General features: G+C 55.1%; 1 protein-coding gene across 5 annotated transcripts in view; it reads right to left on the reverse strand.

Annotated features, from left to right (window-relative positions):
* Afap1 (actin filament associated protein 1) overlaps positions 1-14,513 on the reverse strand; it is a 101,623-nt gene extending 87,110 nt beyond the window's left edge. The window contains exon 1 of one of the 5 annotated variants that reach the window (XM_023566827.2): positions 14,380-14,513. Coding sequence is in view for 4 of the 5 variants with exons in the window: in XM_063230225.1 (XP_063086295.1) it covers positions 3,403-3,547 (145 nt within the window). In the remaining variant the exon portion in view is untranslated. Of the gene's footprint in view, positions 1-3,402; positions 3,564-14,379 lie in introns of those variants that run through there. The other 4 variants (XM_063230225.1, XM_063230223.1, XM_063230226.1 and 1 more) reach the window with 4 other exon arrangements.
* Positions 14,514-16,520: the final 2,007 nt, after the last annotated feature.

The following is a 16,520-nucleotide window of genomic DNA, read 5'->3' on the forward strand; positions in this document are numbered from 1 at the left end:
CCCCCACCCCACTTTTTTTCTTTTTGCAGGACTAGGGATTGAACCCAGGGTTTCTGCACTGAGCTACACGCCCAGCCCTGTTTTTATTTTTTTTATTCTGAGTCAGGGTCTCACTAAATTGGCCAGGGTGGGATGAACCTGAGATCCTCCTTGCTTCAGCCTCCCAAGTGACTAGAACTACAAGTGTGTGCCACCATGCCCAGCAGCTCTTCTCATTCTCGTGAAAGCACCAAACACAAACACACACCCATCCTGTCCACAACAGCTCAGGGACCACGCAGGTGCAGCCCGAGGCCCCCTTCTGCACAGGATCATCTCTCAAACGCCAATCCAATCTCTTGGTTGCTGCAGATCCGCCGAGGTCCCAGGTTGGTTGCTACCCTGAGTCTCATCTGGACCCCGAGGTCCCTGACTCTGTCACAGAGGTCCAGAAGGCCTTGCAGGGTGTGGAGGCCTGTTCCAACCAGGCCTCCAGGCAGCCACCGGGGGCCAGGGCAGGTGGAGCAGGTTTTCTTCCTGGCTCTTTTAGTTCCCTGGCTTACCCCCCACAGCCCCAGGAGCTCTCGAGCCCTGGCAGCTCTGCCGCTGGCTGTTCAGAGGCCAGAGCAACCATAGAAGCCCTCGGCTAACACGGCCCAGCTGTCCCCGAGGCTGCTGCTTGCCATGCTGGTCACCTCTGCCAGAAGCAGGCTGGGCGTGAGCAGACCCTCTTATCCCCCTCCAAGGCTCCCAGCACACAGACTGGCAGCATGGGGTCAGCAGCGACCCTGCCCTCCGAGAAGGGGTCCTTAGGGAGAGAACCCCAGCCACAGCAGGGCACCGACCCACAGCGGGGCAGGCGGGGACTGCTCTGCACTCACAGAACCCCAGGGGTCCTGAGTGGGGACCACGTGAGGTCACCATGGGCGGTCACCAAGCAGCTCTGTCAGTGTCCTTCTTAGGGGCCACACACGGTGGTGGCGGCAGCGCCCCGCATGCCGCCCCCTCACGTGTGTGCCACCTTGCAGATGCAGAGCAGCCTCAGGCGCATCTTGCCTGCCCCTCCAGGTGACCTCGTGTGACACAGTGCCTAGGGCTCCTCAGTTTCTTCTTTGTTTTCTTAAGAGGACAAAACCGAACTCAAGGAATCAGGTGACTTTTCCAAGGACATGTGCATTAGAACAAAGACAGAATACCTTTCTGTCCCAGAACCAGCACTTTTTTGCCCAGTAACACCCGGTGCTCCAGGTCCTCGCTCAGGGGCTCTCTCCTGACCTCAGAATGCAGATACCAAGTTTCTCTCTGAGTGCCGTGGGCCTCCTGCAGATAAGGGAGCCCGTTTCTGAGAGAAAGCACGTGCTTATCAGGAAAACTGAATTGGACACTTTGGAAGTCGGGTCATTTATGCCTGGAAAGCTCCATCCTTTGTAATGTGGACAGCGAGGGTGGACAGCATCCTCGACAACAGAGAAAAGCATTTCTAGCTTGGAAAACAGAGGAGCCACAGAAGAAGCAGCACAGGACTCAGCAACTACCTGACTGGCAACGCACGGCAAAGGACCCAAAGCAGCCGCCCGATCTTCCGAAGGAAATGTTTTCCAAAGCAGAGGAGGAGGAGGAGAAGCAAGGAGAGAGAGAGGCGGATGAGGGAAGGTAGCTGGCTGGCTCTGCAGGCCCTCTGCTAGGCAGGCAGCCTATCCTGCCCAGGGGCCAGCTTCCTCACCTGGGGAAACACCGAAGGTGGGCAGAAGTGGTTTTCATGGAGACCTGCAGACCATGCCCCCTAAACGGACCCACACAGGAGGCACCAGCTGCTATAAATACAGGGTGGCAAGGGCTGATGCCCTGCCCTCCTACGCAGACACCCAAGCACAGCTGGCCGAGACAGCACGGGGCAGGGCAGCACAAACCCTCGGAGGTGGAGCACCCCGAGTATGGGCGCCATGGCACCCTGTCATCCCACATGTCACAGAGGCGCTCTGACGGCACCTCCACTTCTCAGCCACAAAGCCCAGCCAGCCCTGCCCTGACCCCCACGGCCCTGTGGCAATACCTGGAGCAAACAAATGTTCTCTTCCGGTGGGAAAAGTCTGCTCTGCTTACCCAGAGGAGATACCTGATCACTCAGGCAGGGCGCTCGGGACAAATCCAACCAGACCCACTCCAAGCAAAAACGTGGGGCCGCCATGCATGCATGTGCAGACCCGTTTCGGAGCCACATTCTCCAGCTCGTCTGTGTGGAGATGGGACCCACTGCGCTATCTCTCCTGAGCACATTTGTAAATGGGTTTGCAGTCAACCATCCCAAGGTCCTGGTCCCTGGGTGACGACAAACCTATAGGCAGTCTATATGCGGTCACTGTCATGGAGGAAAAAACGAACGAGAATTTAGTATCATTAAGGAAGCAGACATAAGTGCTAAGCCATACTTGCCTCGCAAAATAGTCTTTGAAATCTTGGGGGAAATATGACCAGCTAAACAGGAAGGTGTTCACACCGAGGGTCCTCTCAGCAGGAAATGCGTGATCCCTCCAAGGTCCCTGGAAAGGCTTTACATGTGGGAACAGCAGCCACGAGGCAGTGCTGGCGTGGGACTTCCTGTCCACACCAGGGCTCTGGGGACGTGGCTCCACTGCTTAGATTCAAAATCTAAGCTCAGAAACAAAGACAACATCTGGCTTAAGTCAGGTACTTTAACCACGTCTGAGAGGAAAAAGTTAAACTATAGCAGCGTCCCATGGGTGAGCGGGCAGCTCCAGACTGGAGAGGGCCCCTGAGAAGCTCTCAGTGTGGAGCAGGCTGAAAAGGCGGGAGCAACCACAGCCTCTAGGCAAGCAGAGACGAGGAGTGGGAAAAGAACAAGCCGCGAGCATGGCTCCTAGAAGGGGCTCCAGGAAAGGGCTTTAGTTTAACCTACTAGGTGGAGCATAAAGTGGATGGTATTAAACCGAAAACAATGAAACCCTAACTTGTAGACTGCACCCAGATCGGGAGCCTTGACTGCCGAGCCAAGGACTCTGCACTTCATCTGAGCAGCAGAAAAATCCCCAAGAGTGTGAAAACCCGAGGAACACTGAAGGCAAGGCTGTGTCGTGTGACACTTAATCCGGATAGATGGGAGGGGCACAAGCGGAAACAAGAGGGGATGGAGCAACCGGCAGCACCCTGGAGGCACGGCTGTGTTAGTCGGGTGAAACAACAGAGACCACTTCTCATGGGCCGGGTACTGGATGTCCAAGAACACGGACCAGGAAATTCAGGGCCCAGGGAGGCCGCTCCCCCTGCCCCGCTCACCAGTGTCCCCACGCGCAAGGACAGGGAACAGGCGCCCTGTCTCTTCTTGAGGGATCGAACCCTGCACACAGTCCCTGCCCGGGTCCTGCTGTGGCCAAAGCCACCTCCAAGGACTCAGGCCCTACCTACCAGGGCTGGTCTCTGTCACACGCATTTGGGTCACAAGATCCAGTCCACAGCAAGGTCCCTCCAGTAGATGGCAGGAGGAGGGAGATAGCACCCTAGAACCGGTGAGTGCACTTTGTATTTCCGATGACATCTGAGGCCAGTCCATGGTTTCCTGAGAAAGAGTCAAAGGGAGCTTCAGCACAGCCACACCACCCACCAGGTCAGGCCACACCTCCGGCCTCCCACGCCCCGGGCCCTGGCAAAGCCGGGGTGAGGCTGGACCCCACTACCCGTCAGTCAGGGAGCTGAGCAGCTGCCCTCCAGGACCCCTCTTGAGTCACCAATTCCAGGCCCTATTGCACCAGTAAAGGTCACAAATGCAAGCTGCCAGATTCTGAGGAAACCAGGCTTCATGAAGGCAAGGTACACAGGGACGCAGGACGCTTTGGGGTCAGCCTCAGGAATGGACACCAAGGTGCCAGGCCACACTGGGGCCTCCTGCTTCCAGCCGTCCCTCCGGGTTAACGGCCACCTGTTTTCACCGTTCCTGATTAAACTCCAGTGTGAAAAACTTCTTCCAGGAAACACACTCCAGAAGTTTCCAACATATGCGATCTGTAACTTAATATTCCTCCTGACACAAGAAAGCCCAGACCATACATAAAAATGGGGCTCGGCCACAGCCTGCAACCACCTGCCGGGAGCCAGGCGGTACGGGACCCACGGCCAGGACAACAGCCTGCCAGGTGGATGGGTGGGACTCGGGCGCCATCTCTGGGACCTGCAGGGGCCACAGTGATGGGCCCTGGTGCAGGCTTTGTCAGTGGCCGCCCACTGCCCTAAGTCATCCCCCTGATTCCAACCTAGGGCACCTGCAACCCCTCACAGGCGACGCTGGCTCCTGGCCAGGACCTTTGACCTCTGGGGTGATGGCCTCTGTTAGGCTTGTCCAGGCCGTTCCTTGACACCACAAGGCATAGGGTCCCCTGTGGGCCTCTCTCTGCCAAGTGCGGTGACAGCGCAGGCTCTGAGGAAGGAGAGCCTGCCCTCGTGTGGGGACAGTCTCTTGATTCCCACAAAGGATCTGTCCCACTCACCAGCTTCTCCCCCAGGTCAGTCACACAGACAACTTGACAGCCTGGAGCAGCCAAGTCTGCACGTAGCAGTCAGTTCCAGAGCAGTGGGAGGGTCCGAGCCTTAGGGAGCCATAAAGGCCTCAGAAGCCAGACCCCGAGCTCCCCAAGTTCCTCACCTTCCCGCTGGTAATCACGCAGCCATCAGCAACACTCGCAGCTCCCTCGGCCTCTGCCTGCATCTCTGATGGCACATGTACAGCACAGCCCCACTAACTGCAGTTGGCAGACAGAGCTGCACAGCACCAGGGCCTCCTGTCCTGTCCCACTTGCCAGGGAGCATGGCAAGTCTCAGAGGGACCCTCGCTCCCCTGGACACACCAGATGGGAGACACAAAACAGGCTCTGAGTTTTCGCCTTAGGCACAAGTGGCTTCCAATACATGACCAGATTCGTAATTAAAAAGTGATTTTTCTACACCACCCCATACATCTATTTGTAGAGGACTCGGACGGGCTATTGGATCTCCCCAAATCCTCCTCAGAATCAGAACTAAGATGCAATGTGTGACCCCTACCCCACCAGACCTCACTGAAAGCCATCCGGAGACATCTGAGTGTGACCAGGACACTATTCAGACACGGGCAGAGAAGCACAGGCCGGGGAGGGAGGATGCTGCATGCATCAGCTCAGAGAGGGGCCCTTTACAACAGGCACACAGGGTAAAGGGTGAGAGGCGGGAGGGCCCCAGCACTGACACCTGCCGCCCATGTCTGCAGTCCAGGGTGTCTGCTGTGTCCTCTCCTCTCCCACCCAGGGCCAAGATCGTGAGGCTGCCTCGGGGCTCCCTGCAGGATGTGGAGCAATTCTGAGGCTCAGCTTTAGGCTTGGGGGTAAAAAAATCGTGTAGGAGGTGAGCTTTGGGCAGCCCACGTGGCGTGACCACGAAAGACTCTGAGGTCAGGCTGCCCAGGCTCCCAGGCTTCTGCTGCCTGTGTGATGTTGGACATGGCCTCCAGTCTCTCTGTGCCTCGGTTTCCTAGATGGTCACAGTGATGGCACTGCTCTAAAAGTGAAAGGAGTTACACATTTAAAACACTGAGATTGAGTTCAATGTGTTAAATGAACAAGTACCACTGGCTATTATTAAATACATCCAGGACTCACATTTTGTATTTGCCATGCACAAAAATTCACACAAAACTATTAGCAATCATCACCTTAAGAGGAGGTGCAAAGACTGGCTTCTGACCCTAAAGTATGTATTTCTCTGTCACCTGAAATTTGTAAACCAACATGCACACATAATCTGACCCCAAGCGCTGGACTCACCATGCAATTCTCCAGAGCAGTGATCAGTGACACTGGGCAGAAGTCTCCCTCCAGGCTCATTGCTGACTCTTCCCGAGGTCAGTGAAGGCAGCCCCAGGCCCTGCGACCCCACTCTGTGTAATAATTAGTCTCCACGCTGTCCGTTCTGCACAAACCAGGCCACAGTTCGAGTGGCAGGGCCATTCCCCGCACAGCAGAGGTTCACTCTGCTGCCTGCAGCCGTGGTTGCAGTCACACTGCCACCAATGCCAGCCACCCCAACACAGCACCAAAACCCTCCTTACTGTTCGATCCAGGAAGACCTGAGGTCAGGTGAATCTCGGACTGTAAACCCACAGCCCAAATTTTGCTTATTTCATAGTAGCACATCCCTTTTCATTCCTCAGCACAGCCGTGTCTCAGCCACCTTTTCCCAAACTCCTCCATTCAGCTCCTGCCCGAGATCCAGGCTGGACAAACCCTCGCTGGTTTCCCCCTCTGAGAGCAGCCCAATTACCATGGACCACACCGATGAGCACCACTGTGCTTGGGGCTCACAGCCTGCTTGGCACTGCCTGAAGCGCTGGGGATCCATTGTCTTGGTCCACTGTTTACCCTTTTGTGATGGGCACAGGCTCAGGATGTCCAAGAAAGGCCCTAGCTGATAATCAGGACACAGCAAGTGCGTCTCCCTCGGCAGAGTGAATCTTCTCAGGTGAAACATCTGGGGTTTGCAGAGCGGCTCTGTTTCCTCCAAAGGAACGTGGGGCTGGAGCCTCAAAGGGCAGGCGGCTTCACTGCCCGGGGTCACACCGGACAGCTATCCATGTAGGCCACAGCCATGCACTCCTCTCCAACGGCCCCAGCCACCCCACTCTGCTCATCATCATGGCAAGACAAGGATGTGCAGGGTGCTGGGGACATCAGGGTGACGCTCTCTCAGGATGCTGAGGGATCCGGGAAGGACGCAGCTAAGACCAGCTACCTGGGGTCTTCCCGAGCTAAGAAGGCCTCTGTGCCCAGTTCCCTGCAGCAATCTCATGCCTCCTCCCAGGTTCCTTCCCTTCCACCCTTGTGAGCTCAGCTGAAGTCCCAGGAGACTGTTCCACCTCTTGGGCCACCTCGTCACTTCTACAATCCATCAGACACTCTGCCCTGCACCTTATGGCACCTCACCCCACTTGGGCAGGGTGCAGCTGATGCCCCCCCCACACAGAGAAGGTGCTTGATAAGTAAGTAAATGAATGGGAGGAGGGTACAGGGACTGGGACCAGCCCAGCCTACAGGAGTGCACATTGACAGCTCCTGCCGTGGGCTGTCCCGGCCCAGGGCTGAGAGCTCAGTTCTAGCACCAGCTTATTTAAAAGGATCCAACTTAGGAGGAGCCCAGAGAGGGATGTGGTGCGGGACAGGGTGCCCTCTGGATGTGCCACCCCTCCCAGGCTCTCTAGAGGAAAGCTCTCAGGCCTGCAGTTCAGAATTTTGCTCATCTCATTATGCAGGCGGCCTGGCGACCTAACTAACTAACTCCATCTCCACCCCTGCACCCTCCCAGGAAGCTGAGGGTGGGCCTGAAATCTCCCACACCATGGTGCCTTGGTTGTTCTGGCAGCCAAGCCGGCTCTGGTGCTGACCCCTCTGATGCTGACCCCTCAGCCCAGCCAGCTCCCTGTAACACAAAACACAGCCTTAGTGCTCCAGAGATGCCGGAGAGCTCAATGCTAGTGTCAGGACCAGGAGTAGGACCAAACTGCCTAAGGAACAAGGTTCCCACCACTCCCGACACTCAGCAGTCACGAGAGCCTCGAGGGCTTCGGGCCAGGAACCAGGCAGATGAAGATCAAACCAAGAGCAAACTCGGATTCCTTACCCCATCACAATAGCAGGACGATTAGATCAGGAGGACAGACACAGAAGATCAGGGGTGGCAGAGTAAGCGGCCTAAGTTTTCTCCTCCCAAATGTGAGGCCTACAGAAACGCAAACACACACACACACACACACACACACACACACACACACACACACTCACACCCCTCGGAGCAGTGATGGCCTGCGGGGACGGAGTCCATGTGGAGAAGGGCAGGGTAGATAATTGCTATGTTTTTGTTCTAAGTCTTGAAGAACTTTTGACCCTAAAACTATGTGCCCGTATAACTTTCTTTAGAAAGTGGTATTTGATATTTAAACAAAATCTGATACTTCACCAACAAGGATATCATACTGGGTGGTGTATCCTCAAACTGTTTGGAATCCAACCACTTTGAAAACGTCTGGAAAGCTAGAACTTCTTTCCCAGTGAACACACACAAACCCTCTGCCTCGGAGTTTATAAATCCTGCGGGCTAAGACAAGAATCTTAGGGCTGTAGGTTCTTGTTTTTTGTTTTGGGGTTGTTTTATTTGTTTTGTTTTGGTTGCTTGTTTGGGGCTGGGGCTGGAACCCAGAGCCCCACAAACACTAGGCAAATGTTCTACACGGAGTTGTATCCCCAGCCCAGACCATGGGTTCTTACAGGAAATTTACTGCAAAGCAGGGCTTGTTATTTACTATGGGGGGGGGGGATTCATGAAATTTACCAAACACGTTTCCATATAAACAAGGCCATGAAGCATTTGGGGTGACCTCACTGGCATCAGCTTCCCTGTCCACAGCTGCCCCCCAGCCCCCCAGCCATCACCAAGGGCACAGACTCCCTCTTAGGTTTTGCTTTGACCTAGGAAGAGTGCTCTACACCCACTTAGCCGTCTCCGCCCTGGGAAGGGATCCCACACTTCTCCCCCCATCAGGGCCCTGCTGGTCCCAGGCTCCATGCACTGGTGTTTCCCAAGTACAGGAATTGTTCTAACAATCCTGGGCAGAACTCCTGTAATCATAGCAGGCCACTTAAGTGCTCCAAAACATAGAACCGAGCTGTTTCTGACTGATCTACGGCCACTGCTGTAAAACTGACCAACTGGAGTCAGGAGAAGCCTGTCATTTAGAACAGATCTCAGTGTTCTGCCAATTTGCTTAAAATTTGGGGGCCTTAGTGAACGTCTCCATTAACCAAAGGTAACAGTAACACCTCACAGGATGTAATAAGGGGATGGAGTAATTGCGGAGGCAGAACGACTAGCTCACTGGACACCCACGCCCTAATCGCTGCAGTCTATGATCAAGGAAATAACTACAAAAGGGTCTCCGCTGCACACCACAGAGAGGGAGGTTATCCGGATTATCTGGGTGTGTAGATCCAATCCGCTTTCTTGGGGTAGAGGAGCAATTCACACAGGAGAAGCAGACAGCCGGAGCAGGGGCACAGTCCCCTCCCGTGCTGTACAGACGGGCCATTGGCAGCAGCCTGAGAGAGGCCACTAGGAGCACAATGTCCCCAGCTGGCAGCACACAAAGGCATGGAGACCTGGCCCTGTGCAAGGACCTGCACCGAGCCGATGACCCACAGGAGCTCAACTATGGTCCTTCCCGGAGCCTCCACAGGGAGCCCGGCTGGACCCGCGCCAGGGAGACCAGGTCAGACCCGCACAGAGCCGGAGAGTGAGCGTGTGAGGTGAAGCCATCACATCTGTGGTGGTTTCCCCAGCAGCAGAGGAGACGAACACAGTGCTGCCAGCATCAGTGCCCGACGCGGTGGCACACCGAGGGCATCAGAAGAAAGTCTGTTGACTTCCTTGAATCAGATGGTAGGGCTGGCAGGATTCTACCCCAAACAACAGATTCCGGACTTGTTCTGCAACATGCAGACTGTGGATTACGCACTGCTCAGAACACTTGCAGTTTAGCTTTTCGGTAATTCACTGTCTTTCCTTAACACACACACCTGCTGTTACAGCCTGTCTCATCACACGCAGGGCTCAGTGCACACCAAGCCCAACCCAGCCCCACAGGAACCTCTCCCAGCACCCGCTCCCCTGCCCCAGACCAGGTCAGGTCTGCTCCTTCCCCTGCTCCGAGCCCCACCTCTTCCTGCTGGAGTCCTAGGTCCCAGGCCCGAGCTTTGGCCCTTCACCGACAGCAGATGCCGTGTGGGATTCCAAAACTCAGCATTGGCACAGAAAGTGTAAGTCCTCGGAGGCACGGAGCTGAGTGCTTCCCTGCCCTTGATCCCTGGCTGCCTGGCCTCAGGTCACTCAGGACCCGAGATGTCAAGAAACAGAGTAGACTTTCTTTTTTTTGGTCTTTTTCGTTTTTATCGGTACCAGGGATCGAACTCACGACTGGCTGCTTGCAAGGCAGGCGCTTATGCCGCTGAGCTAAATCCCCAGCCCCAGAGTAGACTTTCTTAAAGCAAGGCTTGTGGAGATGAACACGGCTGAAGAGCCTGTGTGATGGTCAAATCTGCAGGTCTGATTCGCTCACAAAAACCAGTGGGGACTGAAACAGGAACTTGCAGAATCCCCAAGACTCAGACCAAACAACACTGGCCGGGTGAAGCCAGAGAACAAGCTAATGAAACTGCCTAACACACATTCTAAGGGGATTGAGCGCGTGAAACATGTGGCATTTTACAGAAAAATCAACCTAGGTGTGTATGTGCATGCATGCCCATGCTGGGGACTGAGCCCAGCGCCATCATTTGACCCACATGCCCGACCCTTTCTAAAATTTTTTGCTTTATTTTGAAACAGGGTCTCCCTAAACTGCCCCATCTGGGCTCACGCCACCCTCCTGCCTCAGCCTCTCACCAGGCTGGGACTTTGGATGTGATCACCACATCTAGCTTAGAGGCCTTAAATCTTCATGAAGCATTTTTGAAATCTTTGGCAACACACTTTATCATTTAGAAAATTCCACTGCTTTCCTAATCTCATTTACTTCTCGAAACAATCACCCGAGTTAGGTAGGAGAGGTATCACAAACATCTGAGCCTCCTTCCCAGTGGGTTGGCGCTTAGGAACTCGGCTGCCCAAAATCTCCCCTGACCGGGTCACATTCCTACATGGACCCCTGCCCCAGGGAACAAGGTAAGTCGTCCTTAATCTGCAATTCATGTCTACATCCTGGCAATAACCAAAAAGCTTCTGAGGTACCCCGACCTGCACGTGTGCACACAGCCACAGCTGTCCGTGGAACTGGGACTTTCAAATGGAAACTTTAAAGAAGAAACCGTTTGCTCAAGTGAGGCAGGGAGGGCAGCTATGATCTCAAGGACTCACGCTTGAACTCACGGCCAGCCTGGATTACAAAGTGAGTTCGAGGCCAACCTGAGCCACAGAGCAAGACCCTGTCTCAAAAAGACAACCAAAGCACATGTCTGTAGTCCCAGCACTCGGAAGGCTGAGGCAGGAGGATCGTTGCAAGTTCGAGACCAGCCTGGGCTACATACATAGTGAGCTCAAGGCCAACCCGAACTGCATAGTCAAAAAGACAAAAAAAAAAAAAAAAAAAAAAAAAAACCAAGCCTGCCAAGACAGAAAGTAGCCCCAGGGAAGAGCCAGCATTAACTAGTTCAGTTCCAATCAAAACATTAAAATCTGGGCGCATCACAAAGAAAATCCAGTTGGGTTTTGAAGATCCTTTTAATTTTAATAAGATTCCCTAACAAAAGAAACCACAAGAAAGAAGCATAGGACAAAGCGCACTTTAAAGAAAAGAACACACTGCCTCACCAGAGTGAGAAGCTGAAAGAAACCACATACGTAAAAGATAGTTCTACTACTAATCTCCCTAAGCTCACAGAAGAGAAACGTTTGTGCCCATGTTGTGTGGAGGATGGAACGCAGATGTCCCGTGCTCTGGGTGACTGATTTGGGGGTGGCAATGTGCAGTGTATGCACCATTGCTAACCCTAAAAAAACAAAAGCAGAAATCAAAAAGGTAAAATATCCTCATAAGTCAAAACTGTAACCCAGGAGCATCACCACGTGGCCAGACAGCTATTACCTATTTTTAATCCCTGGAATCACCCAAAACACCAACGCACAGGAAACCCTGAAGCCTCAAAGGTACGTGGCTTGAGCAAACTCAAGCAAACCAAAGTCCCACCGCACCACACAGACAAGCTGAAAAGGATTTAATATTTGAAAGGGCTTCGAATCAAACTCCCCTTAGGTCATTTCACATCTGATAAGTAGTTTTGTAAGTCCTCATTTAAATTATGCTTTTTTACAGTCTTGTACAAAGCCAAGCACTCTTTTTTTTTTTAAGCCAAGCACTCTTAAAATTCCATATATTTCAGATTCTCCAAAATAAAATCTCTGTTACTGATGTACAATTGTTACAGTTGGAGGATTTCATATGACACTTAAAAGACTGACCAAAAAACAAAACAAACAATAAAAAACACAGACTAGCAAAATGGTCCTGAAAAAACACACATACTCAACAATTTCAGGGAAAGGAACACAGCAATTTGATATACTGAAAATGTGGCAAGTAAACACACTGAATAACATGAAGGATACAAAAGAGAACACCAAAAGTGTCCCTTTAGGTTTGTCATGGATGTCTGTCCATAGCACTGACAGTTTATATACTGGCTTTTTTCAGAAGAAACCAAAATGACCTAGATGTGGTTGCACAGAACTGTAATGCCAGCTGAGGAGGCTGAGGCAGGAGGACCAAAGTTCCAGGCCAGCCTGGTGAACTAATTTTTGAGACCTTGTCTCAAAATAAGCCACACAAAGGATAGAGATATAGCTCAGGGTCAGCAAATCCTGGGTTCAGACCTCACTACTACAAAGAGAAAGAAAAAAAGAAACCGAGGAAGGAGAGAAAGAGAGAGGAGAGAAACAGAAAGGAAGAAGGAACAGGAGGAAGAAGTAGGGGAGGGAAGGGAGAAGACAAGGAAACTAGAAGGAAAGAGAAGGAATGTTGCTCTTTAGGCCCTCAACTTTCCTCTGCTGCATTTGGTGGGGAGAGTTCAAGGTGGAGGGCTGAGGTTCTTAGAAGCCATCCACAGAGCAGCCCGTCCAGAAACAAGTCAGCTCATTCTAGAGCCAAAATTAGACTCACTAAATTCTAATCTGCACTGTGCAACAGCAAGAAATCAACCTAAAAACCCTCTGCAGAGAGGATTTGCGCTCACTGTACAGAAAGATCACTCATGTCAGGGCTCCCTCCGGGCTCAGGGTCCTGCTGCCCTGCTGCCCTGGGGCAGCCACTCACTGCCCCAACCTGGGCTGTGGTCGGGAGGGCAGAAACCCGGGCCGGACCAGGGAAGGCTTCCGGGAGAACCTTGCACAGTAAGAAAGGCTGGGAGCAGAGGCGGGGAGGCAGCAGAGGCCCCCGGGGCTCTGGGCGGCTCTGCTGGGCCCCTGATGGCTACCAGTGAGCCTCTCTTGAGTAGAAACATTTCAGCTTGGGTGTCAGAGCTCAGCGCCAGCTAAATCCCCTGGTTTTTCAATCCCACCACAGGCTCTTAAAAGCAAAGGCTGTCCGGTCTGATTTTGGCCCCAACACAATAGGTGTGTGGAAGAGTGGAATGAAAGGACACACAGGCTTCCTCTGGGGCTGCTTCCTAGAGAGGGCGCCTTCCCTCGGGCTTGAGTCCCCCGCCCCTCGGACCTCACCCCAGCGCTGCCTTCAGAGATCTGACCTCGGACTGGAGCAGTCTTGGCCTCCTTCCCTGGGTGTGGACTCGGCTTCAAACACATTTTCCAGCCCGCCAAATTCTTGGGAGAGTTTCCTGCACTCTCTAGGCCCTGAGAGCTAAAGTTGACTCTGGCTTTCCAGATTTTTTTTCCTTGCCAATCCTAACGAAAGAAATCCAGAAGCGTTGGGGCACTGGGGCCGCGCGGCTCCCAAATGCAGGCCCCGGTGGAGCAGGACGCTGTGGTTCCCAGCCCAGCAACTGAAGGCAGGCAGCTGGCCGCCTGCTCCTGGTCTCTGCCACTTGGCACAGTGGACAATCGATCAAGGAGCCGGTGACAGTTCCGTAGGCCAGCTGCACCCCGCGCACCTGGGCGCCTAACGACAACCCCAACACAGACGCGGCCCGCGGCAGTGGGATCTGGGCAGACCACGGGGGTGGGGATTCCTCTGTAGGACCCCACGCGCGCAGATGTCACGACAATCAGGGAGCTTGCCAAAACCATGGGGGGGGGGGGCAGAGACAGAACCCCACACACAGCGTGACGGAGACTCCACGCGCCTCTCCACGCGGTTCCCTACGGCCACACATACACACGCAGGGAACAGATAACACCAAGAAGGAGACAAGGCAGGAGCCGGGCGCGCGGGTGCACGCAGTGGCCCTCGACAAACCGCGCTGGAGGAGAAAGACTGGACCAGCCTGCGCACGTCTCGGCAGGCGCGGGGCCCTGAGCGCAGCCCAGGGGGACAACGTGGGGCGCGTGTGTCCGACCCGGCCAGGCTACCGCATCCGGGGCAGAGACCCCGCACCCGGACCCGTACCGCCGCCGCGGGGCCTGCTCTTCAGTTCCACCCAGGACCCCGCCAGGCCCGGGGATCCCGATCGGGTCCAGGACCCCGCAGGACCCAGGACCCCAGTGCAACTCTCGGACCTCGATCGCGCCTGGAACCCGGCCCGAACCCGGACCCCGCCGGACCCCGCCGAACCCCGCCGCACCCCGCCGGACCCCGACGCACCCCGCCGGACCCCGCCGAACCCCGACGCACCCTGACTAACCACGAACCCCCGCCCCGCGCCTCACCTCCAGCTCGCGGTGCCCGCGATCGCAACACCTCACCGGCACCGCACTGCACCGCACGCGCAGCCGCCTCAACAATGGAGCCCGGGGCGGGGCGGCGCCGCCTCTGCGAGTCCCGGCTCGGCCCGGCTCGGCGCGGACCGACACTCGACTAGGCGCTGTGTGCGGAGAACACTGCGCAGGCGCACCCGAGCCCCGCCCACCACCCGCGCCCCGCCCCGTAGAACGATCCCCGGCCAATAGGAAGGGAGCTGTGTAGAGGGGACGGGGCCGAGAGAAACAAAGGGAGGTTGGGCGGGGCCGCGAGGGAGGAGGCGGAGGTCCGGCGCGACGCTGTCCCGCAGCTGCCCAGTTTGCAGCTGCTGAAGACCGTCAGAAAGCCCGCGGGGCTCGTCCCAAACCCCGAGCTTGGGTCTGTAGGTCTTGGAGCAAGGCATGCCTGATTTCTACACAGGAATACTGAGGCCTATGGAACGAGATCACGTGCTGCCCGAAGGCACTTAATCCCAATCCCTGGTTCATTTTGTAGTCATTCTGCAAACATTTCGAAGCATGTAGGTGTTCATTAGACGCGAACAGAAGCAAACCTTTAGGGTTTGGCCGGGCTGAACCATTTCCGCGTCTCACTCTAAGGCATGATAAATGTGTCTCAGAACTCTGCTTTGTGCGGCCCCCAACCTCCACCCCATCTGTCCATGCCTTCAAACCTTTGCCCTCTTCTAGTTTAAGCTTTCTGGAAAGTAACCCTATGCTCTGGGATCCCTTCTACCCAGTTGACTGCTGCTCCACCTCCAGGGTGCCCCCTTGGCCACCTGCACCTGGTGGGAGCCCCTGCTGAGCCAGGGGCCTTCCCTGTGTGTGTGGACCCCTCCCCAGAAGTGTCAGCCTAGCCCAGGCTTAAGCCGCTGCCCACACTCTGGTCAGGTCCAGGAGGCCTCACAAGCTTGTCATGGCCAAAACAAAATGCTTCCTTCAAGCTCCCCAACCTGTCCTCCACATTCTCCCCAGGTAAACAGCCTCTCCACCCCACTGCCGCTCAGGGGAAGCCCGCGATCCAGTCTCCCTCCTTCCCCTCCTTCCACGCGCTGCAGTGCTGCAGGAAGTTCCTGTCTGAGTGACCCAGCCCCCAGGGAGGTGGGACCTCCAAAGGACCCCAGAAGCCCACTCTGGCTGGATCTGTGCTCAGCACCAGACCTGGCACCCTGAAGGCACCCAGGGAGGCTGATGCCCACCCATGCCCAGCTGCCTGCACACACCAGGGGACCCCACACTCACATGTGCACTGTGTCAAGCTGGACTCTAATCCCATTTGCCAAGAGAAGTCCCCCATGTCCAAAGGCAGCCCCTCACCCTTCCCCAGGCAAGGCCCCATGCAACAATTAGGGAGGTACTCAGGGATCAGGACCATAAAGTAACCTATAACTATAAAAGGTGTCACCTGGCCAGAGGCCTCTGCACTGCTGCACGGTCCACTATACTCCCCTCTCACCCTGTCTGTCATTACCCCTCACCGTGTACAGCTGTGGCAGCCACACTCCAGGTGACCCTGACCCTGGAGTGCAGGCAGAAGCTGTGCCTGGATTCTAAGTAGTAGTCGGTGGCAAAGGCCATGCAGGGCTCCACTGCGTGCACAAAGAAGGCTGGGCCTGCTAAGTGAGTCCTGGAAAGGACCCTAGGCAAAAAGGGACCCCAGAAACAAAGGAAGCCTGCAGCTAGGGCAGACCAAAGCTGGACTCTTGGTCACGAAGGCTGGGGAAAAGAATTCCACTAAGAATCTGAGTGCGCTGGGACCCGCTGGGGATGCAGCCAGCATATCGGCTGATGCTGCAGGGACCCAAGTGGAGGACCAGCTGGTTCCACCGAAACCTCAAACTACGGAAGACTGTGCTGTTCCCAGTGTCCATGCTTGTGGTGATTTGTCATGAAACAATCAGAAATGAACGCAAGGCCGTGAGCCCCTGTTCCATTACACTCTATCCCGGCATCCTGTGCTCCTGCTTTCTGGCCTCAGCCATGGCGTCCCCCATGGAAGCAGAAATGGACATGGCTGGCTCCTGGCTGGGCTCCAGGTGCCTTTGGTGTGCAGCACAGCTTTGTTCCAGGGTGATGGGTGGCCAGGAGATTGCACGGCCACCCTGGCTCCC

Source organism: Cavia porcellus, unplaced genomic scaffold, assembly GCF_034190915.1.
Source record: "Cavia porcellus strain 051 isolate PalLab524CR breed Dunkin Hartley unplaced genomic scaffold, mCavPor4.1 scaffold_18, whole genome shotgun sequence".
Classification (NCBI taxonomy): Eukaryota; Metazoa; Chordata; class Mammalia; order Rodentia; family Caviidae; genus Cavia; species Cavia porcellus.